This window comes from Euprymna scolopes, chromosome 1, assembly GCF_053919585.1.
Source record: "Euprymna scolopes isolate OS-2025 chromosome 1, ASM5391958v1, whole genome shotgun sequence".
Classification (NCBI taxonomy): domain Eukaryota; kingdom Metazoa; phylum Mollusca; class Cephalopoda; order Sepiida; family Sepiolidae; genus Euprymna; species Euprymna scolopes.
Genome location: NC_136482.1, coordinates 96293497 through 96310677, shown reverse-complemented (window position 1 = coordinate 96310677; position 17181 = coordinate 96293497). Strand labels below are relative to the sequence as shown.

The 17181-nt window shown below is 33.6% G+C and overlaps 1 protein-coding gene across 2 annotated transcripts in view; it reads right to left on the bottom strand.

Annotated features, from left to right (window-relative positions):
- Positions 1-17181, bottom strand: part of LOC145253816 (guanine nucleotide-binding protein G(o) subunit alpha) — a 290147-nt gene that overhangs the window by 15751 nt on the left and 257215 nt on the right. For both annotated transcript variants that reach the window (XM_080112970.1, XM_080112981.1), the window contains one exon: positions 16529-16658. In XM_080112970.1, the coding sequence (XP_079969096.1) occupies positions 16529-16658 (130 nt within the window). The remainder of the gene's footprint in view (positions 1-16528; positions 16659-17181) is intronic.

Genomic DNA, 17181 nt, shown 5'->3' with positions numbered 1-17181 from the left:
TTTATTTTATTACATGTTAGATAAACATTTTCATTTTAAATTTCGTTATTTTGCAAGAACTGCAAATGTAAAAAAATGTAAAAATAGTACTTGGAGCACAGAAAAAATAAAAAGAACCAGATAAAATATTCAACGAAATAACATTGATTTAATTGGTAATCTTACTTGTGAAACAGCTCAAGTGTTTCTATAATAATATTACTGTAAATAATAATTAGTTACGATTAAAACCTATATTAACATACAATCTGCTTTCACTTAAACAACACTTTTTCCAAAAGAAACACTTTAAGATTAACACAGAATTTGTTTAAAACTCCATTCTTGAACTTGTTTTCAGTTTTTGAGTTGCTGATTTGTTTGGATTTTCATCGACCTTTAAAAGGTAAATCCACCTCAATGAAACCATGGTATGTCACTGAAGTATGTAAGGTATTTTTAAAATTAATAATTTGTATTTTAGCTCTCACATTTGTGATTGACACATTATTGATTTCTTTTCAACACATCCTCATGACCTAATATATATATAAGGGAGGTAGTGTTTGATCAACACTGCTGGGCAGCCATGGTTTTGTTTTTAAATTCCCGAAACATTGTTTCATGCTAAAGAACTGATGATCCCTGAAAACTTTAGACTATTGTGGGTTCGGGAAAGCAAGTTGATTCAGCGAATGCAGGAGATTAAATGACTAAGTGACAAAATAATTTTTCAACAAAGGAAAACAAATTTTTAATAAAGTTTCCAAGGTAAAGAAAAGCTTCCAAGGCACACACACGTGTGTGTATATATATATATATATATATATATATATATATATATATATATATATATATATATAAAACCAATAGATTTGGCATGTTTCAATAATAAATATAAATAGTTTATAAAGACCAATTTATAGATGTTGAATGCAATACTCTAATAGCATGATGCTCCTTTTACAAATATCCGTATTGTTTTTCTGCTGTATTAATCAATATGTCAACAGATTGAGAATTGATCTTGGATTCTCTTGACATGTTCCTTCCAAACATTTGCCAGCAGGTCCTCCATATGCCATCCAGAGATTTGTACACGTTTGTCAATGTGCGAGTAATAAAGTCTTCCAACTGATCGTTTGCTGCCATAATGTATTCTACAGGAGAGTATCGCTCACGAGTTTTGTTTATTTCTCCAGTAGTAACCAACAAGTGGATCCTTCTTTTGCTCTCTTAGTAAGATGGAGTTAGGAGAAAGATGTCCATATAAGCGTTTTTAATACAACTCTTAACATTCTTGTGTAGGTTTCATCAAGTAATGCTTTTTGGTGTTTCGGCAATGTCCAACCTACCGAGCAAGACATTCCACAAAAAAAATATTTTCTTAAGATTGTCGGACAGGGAGGACACTCCATGCCGTGCGAAAGCAGATTTTGATATTTCTTTTTGTTGAGTAGATGTTGAACAGGAAAACAAATTTTTGGAAAATCTTGATTTTATTATTCAATTTAATTTCTGCTTCATTATAATATATAATATTAAAAAAAAATTATACATAAACACATTGCATAATAAAAACAAAATAAGAAAATTGTATGAATGCGATAGAGCAAAACTGTTTGGAAATTTGAATTCACATTAAACAATAGTAAAAAAAGAAACTACATGTTCAACATCGTAGAGCAGCACTTTTTTGTAAACCAACATAATTAACACATCACTCAATAAGTCCCATGCCTAATTAATAAAACAACTTCTATGTAAAATTTTATTCATCAGCATAGTTCCCTTCTAACATGATACTCTGATTCCAACGCATCTCTAACAATTTGATGCCATTTTTGTAAACGATTTGTCTTTGGCCTCAAAATATGCCTCAGTTTCCAATATCATTAATTCAGTGGAGGCTAATTTCTTTCTCTGAAACATCCTTTTGTAGTTACTAGGGGTCAAATTTGAAGAATAAAATTAAAAGCAGTTTGAAGTGCAATTCATGTAGTTTTGCCATTATCTGAATCAATTTATAACATTGTCTTGATAAAAGAACACTTTTTTCTTTATTTGTGGCCGTTTTTTTTTTTTTTTTTTTTTTTTAAAGATTTCAGCCCTTTCGTTTCCTGGGGCGCCAACATGGCTTGGCATCCAAACCATTACAATTGTTTTGCCCTCCTCAACTATTTGATTATATTCTTGTTTGATTTCTATGATGAACGGGTGTTTGGTTTTTCCCTTCTCAACGACCATGATACAAGATAGTGAGTTTATGCCTATGATAAAGTTTTGTTTGTTTGTTGTCTTTGATATATTTGAGTGCCATTTTGATGGCTTGTAGTTCAACTGTGTATATTGAAGTATCATTAGACAGCCATACTTGGTATTGGCTTTGCCCATCTGTATATGCTGCGTCTGTTCCATTTATGGTTTTCCATCCATCGGTGTATATTTCTTTATATTCTGCATATTTTTCTCTGAGTTATCCGAAGTTGCTTCTGTTTGTTAAATTGTTTGTAATGTGTTTTCTTATATTTAGTGAGTGTTAGGTCAATTTTTGCTTTGTTTAATGCCCATGGTGGTCTGTCATCTTTTTGTGTAATTATGTTGTCTGGTTTTTCAGAAATTTGTAGTATTATTTCTTTGATTCTGTCTGCAAAAGAGGGTATGCTTTTTGGTTTCCCTGAATAAAAGTTGGTAAATTGTAGGTTGAAGGTAGTTTCGTATGTTGAATTTTTTTTGGATTGCTTTGCAGTTTTGTTGCATATTGCAATGCTAATTTTTCCCATCTTAAGTGTAGGGGTGGTTCATGGGCTTCTACATAAAGCTTTCCACTGGTGAGGTTCGATAAACTCTCAGGCTGAGTCTCAAACCTTGATTCCGTAGTTAATAGTTTTTTTTTTTTTTTTTTTTTTTTTTGTAGGATTTGTGAGTGGAGCTGTATAAGGCACAACCATAGTCCAGTTTAGATCTGATATGTGAGTGATATATTTTGAGCATTGTAGCCTGATCTGCTCCACAGTCTAGTTTAGATATTATTTTTAAGATGTTTTTGTTTTAAGTTATTAATGTGCTCTTTGAAGTTCAGTTTCTTATCAAAAATGACTCCTAAAAATTTGGTACATTGTAATACTGGTATTAATTGTCCATCTAGTTTGAGCTGTGGGTCAAGGTGGTATTTTCGTTTCCTACAAAAGTGGACACGTGCATGTGGATATTTTAAATCCATTTTGATTAATCCAAGAGTCTATTTTTTTTTTTAGACAATGTTGCATTTGTCTTTCAATAGTTAGCATGTTTGGTGATGAGCAAGTTATAGAAAAGTCAATGAATAGTGTTTTTTCAAGTCCAAATTAACGGTTTTAGTTCTATCATTGATTTTAATTAGAAATAAGGTGACAGATAATACACTACTCTGTGGTACCCCTGTTTCTTGTATGTATTCGTCTGATGTTATGTTTCCCAAGCACACTTTATATGTTCTGTAAAATAGGAATTCTTGGATAAACATTGCTAGGTTTCCTCTGATTCCCATATTATGAATATGTTTGAGGATGCCGTACCTCCATGTGGTGTCATATGCTTTTTCAAGATTAAAAAAGATTGAAACCACATGGTGGTTTCTTATTAGACCATTACAGATGAATGTTTCTAGTTAAATAAGTTGGTCATTAGTATGTTGGTTTCGTCTAAATTCACTTTGGTGTCTGGAGATGATATTATATTTTTCTAAATGCCACATCAGTCTTGCATTGACCATCCTTTCCATTGTTTTACAGATAAAACTTGTTAGAGCAATGGGACAATAATTGGTAGGGTTGGAGTGGTCTTTTTCTGGCTTAGGAATTGGGATGATGTTGGATTCGAGTCAGTGTTTCGGGAGGTTGTTAGATCATCAAATGTTGTTGATTATCTGTAGGAGAATGTTGAGGGAGGTGTCTGACAGGTGTTTTAAAAATTGATAGTGGATCTCGTCTGGTCCAGTGGCTGTATCTTTACTTTTATATATTGAATTTTTGAGTTCTACTATTGTGAATGAGGTGTTATAGTATTCCTTGTTATTGGATGCGAAGTTGAGTCTTTCCTTTTCTGCATTATTTTTATATTTTTTAAATTTAGGGGAGTAGTGATCGGATGATGAGTTTTGACTGAATTCATAAGTGATTATATTTGCTATTTCTCCTTTGTCTATAGTTTGCTATCTGGTATGCTTATACGGCTTATAGGTGTTCAAATTTTTTTCCCAGTTATTTTTCTTAGTTCACATGTTTTTTTGGGTGAAGTGTTGTTTATAATTTTGCCAGGTTTCTTTTTTGCTTTTTTTTTTTATAATGTAGTACGCTTTTGCTCGTGCTTGTTGGTATTTTTGGAGATTGTTTTTTTTGGTAGAATGTGGTTAAAAGTAAAGAACCTTATCTCATGCATCGTGCGGCTCGTGTTAGGAAAGAAAAAAAAAGAGAAAATAAGAATGGCCGCCCTCTGGTATTTATGGACTGAAAATTACGTGATGTGATGAGAGGGGGAGGGGGTATGCAAATGAGATGTGGTTGGGTCTCTCTATAAAAGAGCCGTCTTCTTTATTTTAGGCGTCAGTGTGGAAAGTGCAGAGAGAAGAGAACAGTTGGATTTGAGTTTGAGACTTTTGATCTGAGGTTGAGTTCAAATTTAACGTCATGTTGTTTGAAGAACTTTAGCATTTTTTCCCTCTTTTATATTTCCTCTTTGCATTTTGTTGTGAACCATGATGTCGTTTTTGAGTGTGGCTTAGTGGACGATTTTGGGATTGTTTTGGTTGCTATTTCGTTTAGTATATTGGTGAAAGCTAACATTAGATCTGGTTTGTCAACTATTTCTTGATTAATTAATGCTAAGCAAAGTTTACTAAATTCGGTCCAGTTAGCTTTATAGATTTGCCATTTTGGTTTTATTTCTTCTGTTGCAGGTTCCTGAGTTTTGAGAAAGATTGGGAAGAGGGTCACTGCCACACTGGTCATCATGTACCTCTCATCGAAAGTCCATAAATATTGTGGGGGAGCATAGGGTTAGGACAATAGCTGATGTTGTTCATGTGCCTGGGTGAAGATATGCATGTGTTTTGTCATCGAGTAGACATAATTCAGGTGATTCCAGTAGTGTTTCAATAATTTTCCCAGTTTGGTTGATATTTTTGCATCCCCACATTTTGTTGTGGGCATTGAAGTCCCCCATTAAAATGAAAAGGAAGGCGGGGTTGTGTTATCAGATCTTCAATTTTGGTTTTATTTAGTTTGTATTTAGGTAGAATGTAGATTGAGTAAATAGTTGTTGGTCGGTGGAGTGAGGCTTTAATTGCTATTGCTTTAAAGTTTGTTTAAAGTTGTATTTTTATGTGGTATCTGCTTTTTTTTTTTTTTTTAATAACTGAGGTGTTGGTTATCTCATTCTGATCTATTTGGTTGTTGATGTGGTATCCTTTGGAAGTAATATTATCCATTTACTTTAGTAGGGTTTCCAGTAGACCAATTATACTAGGGTTGTATTTCACTATTATATATTTAATTTCTTCATAATTTGATTTTGCGCCTCTGCAATTCCACCGTATGAGGTTCTTATTCATGAGGTTTTGCATGGATGTGATCTTTTCTACTATTTGATTATGGAGGGTAGGAGGGTCCGTCGTCTCTTTCCATTGTTTCCAAAGGTTTAAATTTATTTTATAAAATGATTGTTTTTGATATAGAGCAGGATCTGTCTTTTTTTTTTTTTTTTTTTTTTTTCTGTTTGGTAATTGAGAGATTTGATTTTTTTCCGGGGTGTACTAAGCATTTGTTCATTTGGTTTTGGGATGTTGTTAGTTTCTGTGAGTGTTTTATTTGAAAGTTATGTTCGGTTTTTGAGGTCTTGTGGGATTTTACTTTCGACTATTTGAGAGTAATTTTCAAGTACAATTTGAGTTGACAGTAGTTGCTGTGAGGTGGCCCTCAATGCCTCAATTAGTTTTTGAAGTGTCTTCAATAAGGGGGTGATTCCCTTTGGTTAGGTTGTTTTCTGTTGTTTTTTGTTTGTTTTTGGTTGCATCTGCATACAGTCTAGCTGGTTCTGTCGTGAAGGTTGATTCAATGATCTTTCTGGCTTCGATAAAGCTTATTTTTTGTATATTTTAATTTATTTATTCTTTTTTCTTTAATCTAGTTTTGGCAGAGGGGTGAGTATGCTGGATTGCTCTCACCACAGTTTGGGCATTTTATGTTTCCCTGGCATTCTGTTTCCTCGTGTTCATTACTGATACATTTTTGGGCATACTGTTTTCCTGGTGCAGTATTCTTTGTAGTGGCCAAATTTTAGGAAGCGAAGTGGTCTAGGGATATTTTTTTTTTTTTTTTTTTACACAGGCATCACCACATTATCAAGGCCAAGAGGCCACTCGAGGATAAGTGTTAAAGAGTGTACAGTAGAAATGGGACAATATAGTAATCATTAGTAATGGAAATTCGGTAAATTTGTTAACTTATATGGAACGGCTCAACAAGAATTTGTTTACGTTAGACTTGAAGACAACCATATTGTAGTCAGCCGGAAAGCAGGAAAACGGAAGACAATTCCACAGGCGTGCAGTTCTAAGAAAGAAGCTTTGTTTATGGAATCTACGTTTAGGTTTAGGCACAGATAAAGAGTGGGGAGAATTATTGATAGTGTTTTCAGCTAGACGAGTGTTTCTTGTGAAAGTTTGGCAAGGGGGGACCATAGACAGAAACTCAGTCGAACACTTTCCATGAAAATAATGATACATCAGAGACAAACTCGCAACATCTCTGTGAGATAGAGGTTGTAGACTTTAATATTAATATATCCAATTTTGATTTTCAGTTGGTGAAGTGGAAATATTGAAGGTTAATATGTAAGTGTTTGTGTTTATTGTTTGTTTCTTTTTACTGTAATTCTTTTGGTGTATATAATTTTTTTGTTTTTATGCTTGTTTTTATTTATTCTAAAGAGCAGTTTAATTCTGGACATTTGATAACTCTTTTCGAGGTGTTGCGGGTTTTGTGAGGGTAGGTTTTGATGTTTATATCAATGAACTTTGTCCATGTTAAAATTTTCTCGGTACTAATTTTAGTAGATACTTGTACAAGTAGGGTTCTATTTTTTTATTTTTTTTTATTTGCTTTGTGTTTAGATTTTTGCTTATAATTTTTTCGATTAGGAAAGGAGACATTTTGGTTATTTGTCTTATGATTCTAAGATTATATATACTCAAGAAAGTTTGTATTTTCATCTTCATCGCTTTCTGTGTTTGAATCTGGATGGGGTCTTTTGATTTTTTTGGAAGCCATATGAAGTATTTTCTTTCACCATCTTTGCTCCCCACCCTCCTTGGAGCCCTATATTGGGAGATGGTTGGGAGGGAAACCCATTCGCCCAAACATCTCAGGGATACAAGGAGGATATACTCAAACAATGAGTGTAGTTGCTTGTAACAACTTGGCCTCCAGCAAGGTATAATAAAAGAGTTTGTTGTTGCTAGCATCTATTTCACTATCTGATTGGCTCTTGCCATCGGTTTCTAATATCAGTATGTGTGTTTTTTTTTGTTTTTTTTTATGTGTTGGTGTGTGATGTATTTGCATTTCTCTCTGTGGGGGGGGGGGTTTACTGTTATTAGAGCTTGTCATCACTAGCTGATTGATTGGGTTGGGTATCCCCAACCGCCCATCTAGTTGAAATAAGAGCCAAAGTGGAGTGTTGCAAACTCACTGCCAAGGGGTTGTAAGGTGATCAGCTGCCAGGATCCTATTCTAGAGCATTACGGGTCGCCACCTATGGCCAACAGGTGGCCCCATTGAGAGACTTTTACCCTCTGCAGGGAGGCAGTCAATGTATTCTGGGGCCTCACTGACAGGGCCTTTAAATGTATAAAGTTTTTATGTTTCAAGTTCTTCAAGTGTTGCATCCAGTCATTTTGTGGAAGGTTTTTATTCTTCAAGCTCTTTATCTCTTCTATCGCTAGTTGGTATTGTTTGGTTGTTTTAAAGTGGATTTTATTGTTTTTGTTCCCTATCCTGCTGCACATGGATAAGTTTTGCTATGGGAGAGGTAAGAAGGTTATAGTATTAATGTTTGATACATTTTAAGTTAGGAAACCAGTCAAGGAGTGGTGAAGATGGAAAGAGAGAAAGAATGGGAAGAAAGGATAGGGGGTTGGTTTTTTTTTTTTTGCAGAACATAATCAAGTTTTGTAAAAGGAAGTAGAAAAACAAAAAGCGTCAATGTTAGGTGCATTTCGTCTCGGGAAGCCAATGTTTTCAGACAGCCTGATTTGGTAGGACCAGGCGTACTGACGAGAGAAGACAAATTGTATATACTGGCCACCAGCTGGAGTTGGCAACAATAACTGGCTTATTGAATAAAAGATTAAAGGGCTGAAGTTAGTCATTCAGAAACCTCAACCAAATCCGTATAGAGTCTGACATCAATAAGTTACTTTGTTGTTTTAGGATTCCACTCAGGCAAATATACATGGCATCCTTTTTCATTTTTCTCTGTTTATTCAAATGAACAACTAAACTATTGGTTATGTTTTTCTTTGCCCAATGTCTATCTCTTAAAAACCTTTGTTTTAGTTTTGTTCCTTTGCACATAAAAACATCCTCAATGAAATGATTCTTTTCATTTCTAGTTATTCTGACAAAGACCGTTTTCTCAGGAGTTGTGTGTATATTTCTCATTTCTATTTATAGGGAAGATCAAAGAACACAGGGGTCTTGTTCATATTGATAATGTAGGAGAGGTAAGAATCATGAGTTTTCCTCAAACTTATCATATAGCAATTAAACTAGAGGGTTTTATCGTAGAATTGTGTTCATAGCTTTTTGTAGAGAATAACCAAATGTGAGTGGCCTGAGTATGGACTGAAACGTCAATTCAAATTACAACAAAATTTCTGTTTGAATACACAATTATGATGATTTAAAATATTTTGTTATTTTTGGTAGTTTATTAGTTGGGCAATAAGTTTCTTTCAGAGTAAGTGATTTGAATTATTTAGATTGAGCAAACTATGACCTTCCTTTGGTGCAACTCAGGCTTCAGGGAAGTGTTGTGGAGCTTCGTCAGTATTTAACAACTGAGCTGAGCATTGCCAGTTATTGTAAAGAACCCTGTATTCATTGCAAGTCACAATCTGGTTGAGGAACGGGTCATTCCTGTTGCGTAAAAGAAGGGAAGATGACACTTCATAACTGTGTTTCTTTTGGTTGTCATTAAATTCGTGAGGCACCCATTTATGAAGATTTTTTGCCTTTCCAATCTCAAGTTGTCTAATTCAGAATCAAGTTCTCAAACAGTTGTGCATGGATTGGCTTCGACTAAGGCTCTTGATAGTTGTCAACATTCGATGGCTGATCACTACACTCATCATCTTCAAGACTCTCGTCACCACCACAAAATTTCTGAAACCACCATTGTGCTGTGCCAAATGCTTTGTTGATATTGCGAGCTGTTTCAACAGCTTTTCAGTCTAGCTTGAATTGAAATAAGAAAATTGTGCAAATTTGCTCTTTTCCATCTTGTATTCAACGTTTTTAAAAGAAGACATAATTGCTTTAAAACGATTGTAATTTAAATGATTAGATAGAGCAAAGACCACTCTTTAAAATGACATATAAAGTAAAGGTATTATGATGAAAACTTATTTGAAATCAAAAGTAAAAATTCCACAAGAACTTTCTTGTCAACCTAATGTTTATTATGCCTCAATGGTTCCATTTCAACTTTTAATAAATAAAATTATAAAAATACACACTATAATCTCATGATATCACCCTGGATTTGAAATATATATATAGCACCACTAATAACAATAAAAAGAAATCCATCTGATTTTTATAAAGTACTAACCTTCAAATGGTATGTGTCAAAATGTCAGCCAAACTGGATTAGTAATTTTTAGATTAGTTATTGAAATGAAGCCGTTGTTGCAAATTATTTTAAAACGATAGACAAATCTACATTTCATGTTGATAAAGCATTGCTTTATTCCAGAATCAAATTGGTGATCAGTTGACTGGACAGCAGCAGGTAGAAGCCACCGTCTAAAGTGACCAAACATGCAAACATCAGCAGATGGGGTTTTGATCTATGTATTTTGAAATGTGCAGACTATTTTGTTTATTGAACAGAAAGAACAATAAATGGGAAATATTATATAACATTATTAGTATAGTTGAAGGAAGAAATCTCCAAAGAAACTAGCCACAACCCCCCCCCCCCCCAAAAAAAAACACGAGTTCTTTCACTAAGGTCAATGCACCATGTCACAAGTTGATCTAAACAAGGGCAAAACTACATGAATTACACTTTGAATTGTTTCTGTACTTGGACTATATTCCAGACTTGGCACCTAGTAACTCATGATTATTTCAAACCTCCAAATAATGATGGTCCAGGGAAAAAGATTTTGCTCCAATGAAGAAGTGATATTAGAAATTGAGGTCTATTTTGAAGCTAAAGACAAATTGTTGAATGAAAAAAAAAAAAAAAAAAAAAAAGCATGAAATTGTTAGAGAACTGCTATTAGTGATGCACTATGTTGATAAATAAAATCAAATTTTGCTTAGTTGTTTTTATTAGTTAGGCCCAGGACTTATTGAGTTGCATGTATAATAAGAATATAAATATCAAATTCTTAAATATTTCATCAGATATTCTTTTACCAATATTTGTGTATTCATCCAGTTTATTCCTAAAATTTCCTAGTGTCATTTTTAACTTGATTACTTAATCTGTTAAAAAAAAAAAGAAGAAAACTAATTGTGTTGTAGATTCAGTTTCTAAATCTTTCTTGACACTAAATTATAAATGCAAAGAGAGACATTAAAAAAAAGATTCAAGATGTGCATTAAAAAAAAAAAACTATCTTAGTATTTTTTAAGTTTGTAAATGCTGCATCTTTTTATACATTCATGCAAATAACAAATCCTCAAGAATGAAAAAAAAAAATTGTATAAAAGAAAAAAAAAAACGATTCAAGAATTATAACATGATAGATTTTAAGCAGTTATGCTTATTTAGGAAAAATTTTTTGTTTGAAAAAAAAAAAAAAAAAAAAAAAAAAAAAATCAAAAGTTATTTGGAGAGCTAGAAAGAAAAAAAAAATGCATTTTGAAACGAGCCAGTCAGGCAACTTGTTACACCCATGCAATGGATGTTCTACTCGTTGGGTCTCTGGAGGCGGAAGAGGAGAAGATTAGTTTGCTTATGCAAAGCATCTGAAAGGTGTGCTTTCTTGAGTAAAGTGTAAACTTCCTGGTATGGCTAGGTGTAGAGTGGTGTATATATATATATATATATATATATATATATATATATATATTAGAGTGTAAGCAACTGACAATACAACTGAACAGGTGAAGCAAGTCAGCAGGCAATCACGCTGAGAAATAAGGAAGTAATTGAGGAGCAGGATTGAAACTAAGGAAGTGGAATGTTCTATTAGGAAATATTTGGCTGCTGCTGCCATTCAGATCAGCAGCATCCTCTAAAGCAGTGGTCTCCAGAGTTTTCGAACAGGGAATTATATTCCTGACTTTTTAAAGCTGCACAGGCAAAAAAAAAAAAAAAAAAAACCTGGATGTGTTTTATACTTTTTTGCTCATTAGCTTTACTTTTTATTGAAACTGGTTCTCCCAAACCTCATTCTTTTAATCATTTTTTGAATAAAAAGAAAAACCACAACACTATTTCACATATTTCCATTTTTTTTTTTTCAATTTTCATAAGAGCTCTGTGGGCCGGATTAAAGATTTTGGCGGGCCGTATTTGGCCAGCGGGCCATAGTTTGGAGACCCCTGCTCTAAAGAATAAGGAGCAGATAGGAAAATTCAGCTTTAAATTTTTACTTATAACATCTTTTTTAATATTATAGAGTCACCGCTTATCAAAGTTTGGAGGTCACTCAAGGAAAAGGGCTAATGAGTGTCAGGTGAGACAATACCGTGATGATCAGTGATGGTTGGAATTGAATAGGAATTAATTTATTAAAGAAAGCGGTTCATCAAAAGTTTGTTTATGTTGAACATGAAAATGTCCGTGTTATAGTCAGCTGGGAAGCAGCTCCACTATATTGTGTGCTGTAGTTGAATAATTCTGGGGGGAAAAAAAGCTCTGCTTGTGAAATTTTTGGTTTAGTTTTAGGCACAGATAGAGAGTAAGAGAAATTGATAAATGATAATGGTTGTAGCTAGTTGGGTGTTTGCCGCAAAAGAATCAGGCTCAGTTGAGCACCTACCATGAAAATGATGATAGAGTTAAGATAGGTTCGTAACATCTTTCGTGAGAAAGAGGTTGCAGGGAGGAGAAAAGAAAATCGCCCACCAGATTTTGAAGTCGATTTTGTACTTTTTTCAGCCAGGAAAGGATGCTCAGAGCAGCTCTTCCCCAGATATGGCAACCGTACTTCATTGTAGAACATATTTCAGTATCTATAAGTTTGTAAGCTATAATTATTCAATAGAAGATTTTGATATTTCTACTTTGGTCAATCATCTAATATGCTTTTAGTAAGTAAAACTAGCACATAATTTTAAAGTTCTGTCGATGCTATTGCATCGCTTTCATTAATACTCTTGTAGAAAGGTATGAATCCATCTCTCCTTTCCCAAGTTATCGGTGAAATTATAGGTTGGACTAGATCCCCTCCCCAACCTTAGATTAGATGAAGGAAAACTCTGAAATGAAAATATGGAGAATGATGAAGGTTTACTTTGAACATTAATAGTGAACTATTGTATCCTGCACAAATAATTTATCACTGAACATGCATTATGACAGTTCAGCCTCAGTGGATGCATGTTCAACTCTGACAAAGTTGAAACTAAATGAAGAAAATAAACAATCGATGTTAAGAATTCATACATTCCATAGAATTATAATCTGATTTTATAAATATTTTATTTTTATATTTTTGGTTTTATAAAATTAACTCATACATATATACCTTATATCATTCGTAAACATTTATGCTGACGACACAACAATCTATAGTAGCACATCAAAGACTGTAAACAATCAAGTTCTCTCTGATTCTCTCTCCTCTGATATTGAGCATGTGGTACAATGGGGAAAGAGGTGGCTGGTTACTTTTAATGCATCTAAAAACCAAGCTTCTCTACACCATCTATGCTCTGATGCCAATCTGGCATCAATTGAAATGAATGGCTCTCGTTTTGAGGAGGCTTCATGTTTTGACAAGCTTCTGGGCTTGATCTTTGCTCCTGAAATGAACATGTATATCAAATCCATTGCCAAGGTCGCTGGAAAAAATGGTGGGATCCTTCTACCACTCCAGTAGATATCTCACTCCTGATGCAATTCTCTACCTATATAAAAGCCAGGTACGGCCGACGATGGAGTACTGTTGCCACATCTGGGCAGGAGCTGCTAGAAGCAGCTTATATTGCCTTGACAGAATTCAAAATAGACTTCGTAACTTAGTAAGGAATGCCCTTCTCTCTTCCCTGTAACCTCTTTCCCTACAAAATCATCCCAAAGGAGTTAAAAAGAAGGAGAAAAAATATCTTCAATCTATGCCCCCCCCCCCCCAACTTTCACGAAAAACACTCGTCTGGCCAGAACCACTATCAATAATTTCCCACACTCCTTGTCCGTGCCTAGACATAAATGTAGATTCCACGAACAAAGCTTCTTTCTTAGAACTGCATGCCTGTGGAACTCTCTTCCGATTGCCCGCTTTCCAACTGGCTACAATCTGATTGTCTTCAAGTCCAACGTAAACAAGTTCTTGATGAACCATTCCTCTAAGTAATCCAATTTACAAAATTCCCACGACTTACGTTTACTATGCTATAATCATATTGACTAATGTGTACCCATTAACCCTTATTCTCGAGTGGCTTCCGGGCCTTGATAAATGGTGATTCCTGTGTAAAATATATATATATATATATATATATATATATATGTTAATTTTAATTTTTTAAGGAGAGTTTATGATGGTGTGAGTGTAGGTTATATCTGGGTATGTGATGGAGATTTAATGTAATATGTTTAATTAACAGAGGAAGTGGTTGTCATATTGTACATGAAGAATTAGGAGAGGGAAGATTTTGGGGTGGAGTATGTCTTATATTATTTTTAAAATATTGAGGGTTTTCAGATCTATGTGTGGGAAGGGTATATATGTGGGTTAAGTGGTATTGTTGTTATTTGCCCATTTAGCCACTAAAAATTTCCTTTTGTGGGGGAACTGTGTAAATATCTCATTTTTAATGTTCATGCAGGTTATCAATAACCGTTCCATAGCCTGCATGGACATTTAAAAAGAAAGTATTCCATACTTGGCAATCTACCTTGCAAATCTATTCCCTGTGAATTTTATATTTTAAACATATAAAAATGTAGGTCACCACATAAGAAAATCTGAAAAGTTTTTTCATTATAATATGCTTATTTACAAAAATAGTGAAACTATTTAGAAAGTCATTCTTAACATAGGGAAGGAGGGACAGCTTTCTTAACCCTTCCTTTGAGCAGACGCAATTCTCCTAAAATGAACACATTTGCTTGGAAATGTTAAACTGCACTAGTGCACCAAATTTTTTTTTTTTATAAATTGAAAATAAATAAGCCTCATAGAATATTTTCTTTTTTTCCAAATACTCAAATTATTATTTTTTTTTTTTAACATGCATATTTATTAAAGAAAATATGTGAACTTTTTAATTAGAAATTTACTATTTTCATTGTACAGGGTGAAACGATAAGTGTCGCCCCCCCCCCAAAAAAAAACAACACTAAATCTTTATTTTAAAACTTTTCTTGAAAAAAAAAAATCAATTCATATAATGATTATGTAGTAAAGCTGACATCTATTAAATGTAGCTGCCTTCAGCCTCTGGAACTGGAAGCATGCCTTTTCCACAAGCATTGGCGGAAGCTTGGAGAATACTTAGCAGATGGCAGCGATCAGGTTGACTTTGGTGTTGTGGAGGTCATGTTGGTGATGTTCTTGATGTATGACTAAAGTAATAGAGCAGGTTCAGGTCGAGGAGTGGGCTAGTGGGAAGGATACAAAATCAGTCACATGATGTGGCCCTCACTTGAAATCACACCAAAGATGATAACTGTGGTCGGAAACTTTGTTTTCATCACTCTGGGCACGTCCCTGTTACTCGTGGCAATCGAGCAATGGTTCTGGCTGTTGTGCACCTGGTCCAGGCAGAAGTTCTTTTCATCTGAATAAAAAAACACAGCATGTTTGGCTTCTTTGGATGCTTCAGTTTGTTGAGCAACCGGAGGGACTTTATTAGCCCAGGGTTCTTTGTCTTCTCAGTCGAGATCTTGCTTGTCTGGCGCCTGTAGGACCTACGCTTCCAAGTCCTCCTTCACACATGCATTCACAGTTGTGTGTGAGATGCTTAAATCTCTGGCAATCTGCTAAATAGGCTACCGGGGAGTTTCATCAATGATTGCTAGGACCTTTTCAATGAACTCCTTGGTCCAGGTCTTCATGGTGTTGTTCTCGGCTTGGGCTTCTGCTTCACCACATCTAAAGGGTCATGCTCTCAAGTGTTGAGCCGTCCGGATTTGCATTTTGAGGGTGTTGGCAATGGTTCTGTTATAACTTGGATCGGTAGAGAGCATGAGTTGTACAGCGGCACATTTCTGATCTCGCTCATTGAACATTGTGTCATTTTCAGACACGATAGAAGGCTCCTATCACTCTTGGGATTTGTAAACTAACCGGCAATAAAAAAAGAAAACCGGTTTTCATCAAAAGGAAATGGAATCATGTCCTCTTTTCTATGGTGACAATTTTATCATTTTACCCTGTAGTTTATTTTTGTTCAAAATACATTTTTTGTGTGTTTACAAATAATTAAATATGTTTATTTTATTTTTTTTATATAAATTTTAGAAATTAAATAAAATGATTGAAGGTCATCGTATATATTTAAAATACAAAATACACTGGGGCTAGGTTTTCAAGGTACATTACTGAGCACAAAACTTTCTAAGGAAGAAATGGTATGTCTCAGACATTCTACTTTTTATCTATTTTATTCTTTATTTTTTTGTAAGCTTTGATAAATCAAAACCATTAAATTTATGAAATGGTGCATTAACTAAACCAGAGTCTCAAACAATGGAAAACCATTTTGTAGGTGTTGTCTTTAATTACAAAGATAAATTTCTCCAAAATAATACATAATATTCTCAACGTAAGGATAATTACAAAGTTTATCAAAATTAATTTTTAAACTAATTAAAATAATGCAAATATTTTCAGTTGAATTAACTAAAATTAGTTACTTAAACAAATAATTTCAATCATAATAATGCAACAATTAAATCATAAAAAGAAAAAAAAATCCCTAATTTGGAAATATTCCTTCTTTTTTTTTTTTTCAGTGTTGATTTAAAATTTTTCAAGTGATATAAAATAACTTTCTTTGGAATTCCATAGCTATATACAGCCTCTCCCTCCTTAAAAAAAGTCCAAGAAATTATATAGAAAGAACTGAAAAAGAAACGAAGGAAAAAACCAGAAAAGACTTACTGTAGTTTCATCTTCATGAAGAACTTGATCATATTCACTCATTGCAACGCAAAATATAATTGCTGTAACATCTTCAAAACAGTGAATCCATTTTTTTCTTTCCGATCTTTGTCCCCCTACATCAAATAATCTAAAATTGAAGAAAAAAAAAAATGAATAAATGTTATAATCTAGTTTTTTCATCTTGGGATTTAAAATTAAATTCCCACCAGGGAAATAATCTAAAGAAGAGTCAAACAATTCGGTTAACAGCTCAGCATTTGGGAGTTACCATTTTTATAACTATTTGAAAATCGATTTTTTTTTTTTTTTTTTAACTATTTGAATATCGATTTTTTTTTTTTTTTAACTATTTGAATATCTTCTGCTTTTACAAATGACTCAAGTGAAATACACAAGTTGTAGTAAAAAAAAAAAAAAAAAATAAAAATAATGTTCTGCTAAGTCAAATAAAAAAACAGAGAACACATTCAACAAGTGAGATGAGCAACATCATTCAACAATCCAAGCAATAAGACATGGACTGAAAAGAATGTTCTTTTATTCAACACCATTTTATTATAATCAAATAGCATTATTTTTCATTAAAACTGTTTAGCTATCATAAAAATCTTTACTTTTACTGTACATATATTTTCAAATTTCACTTTATT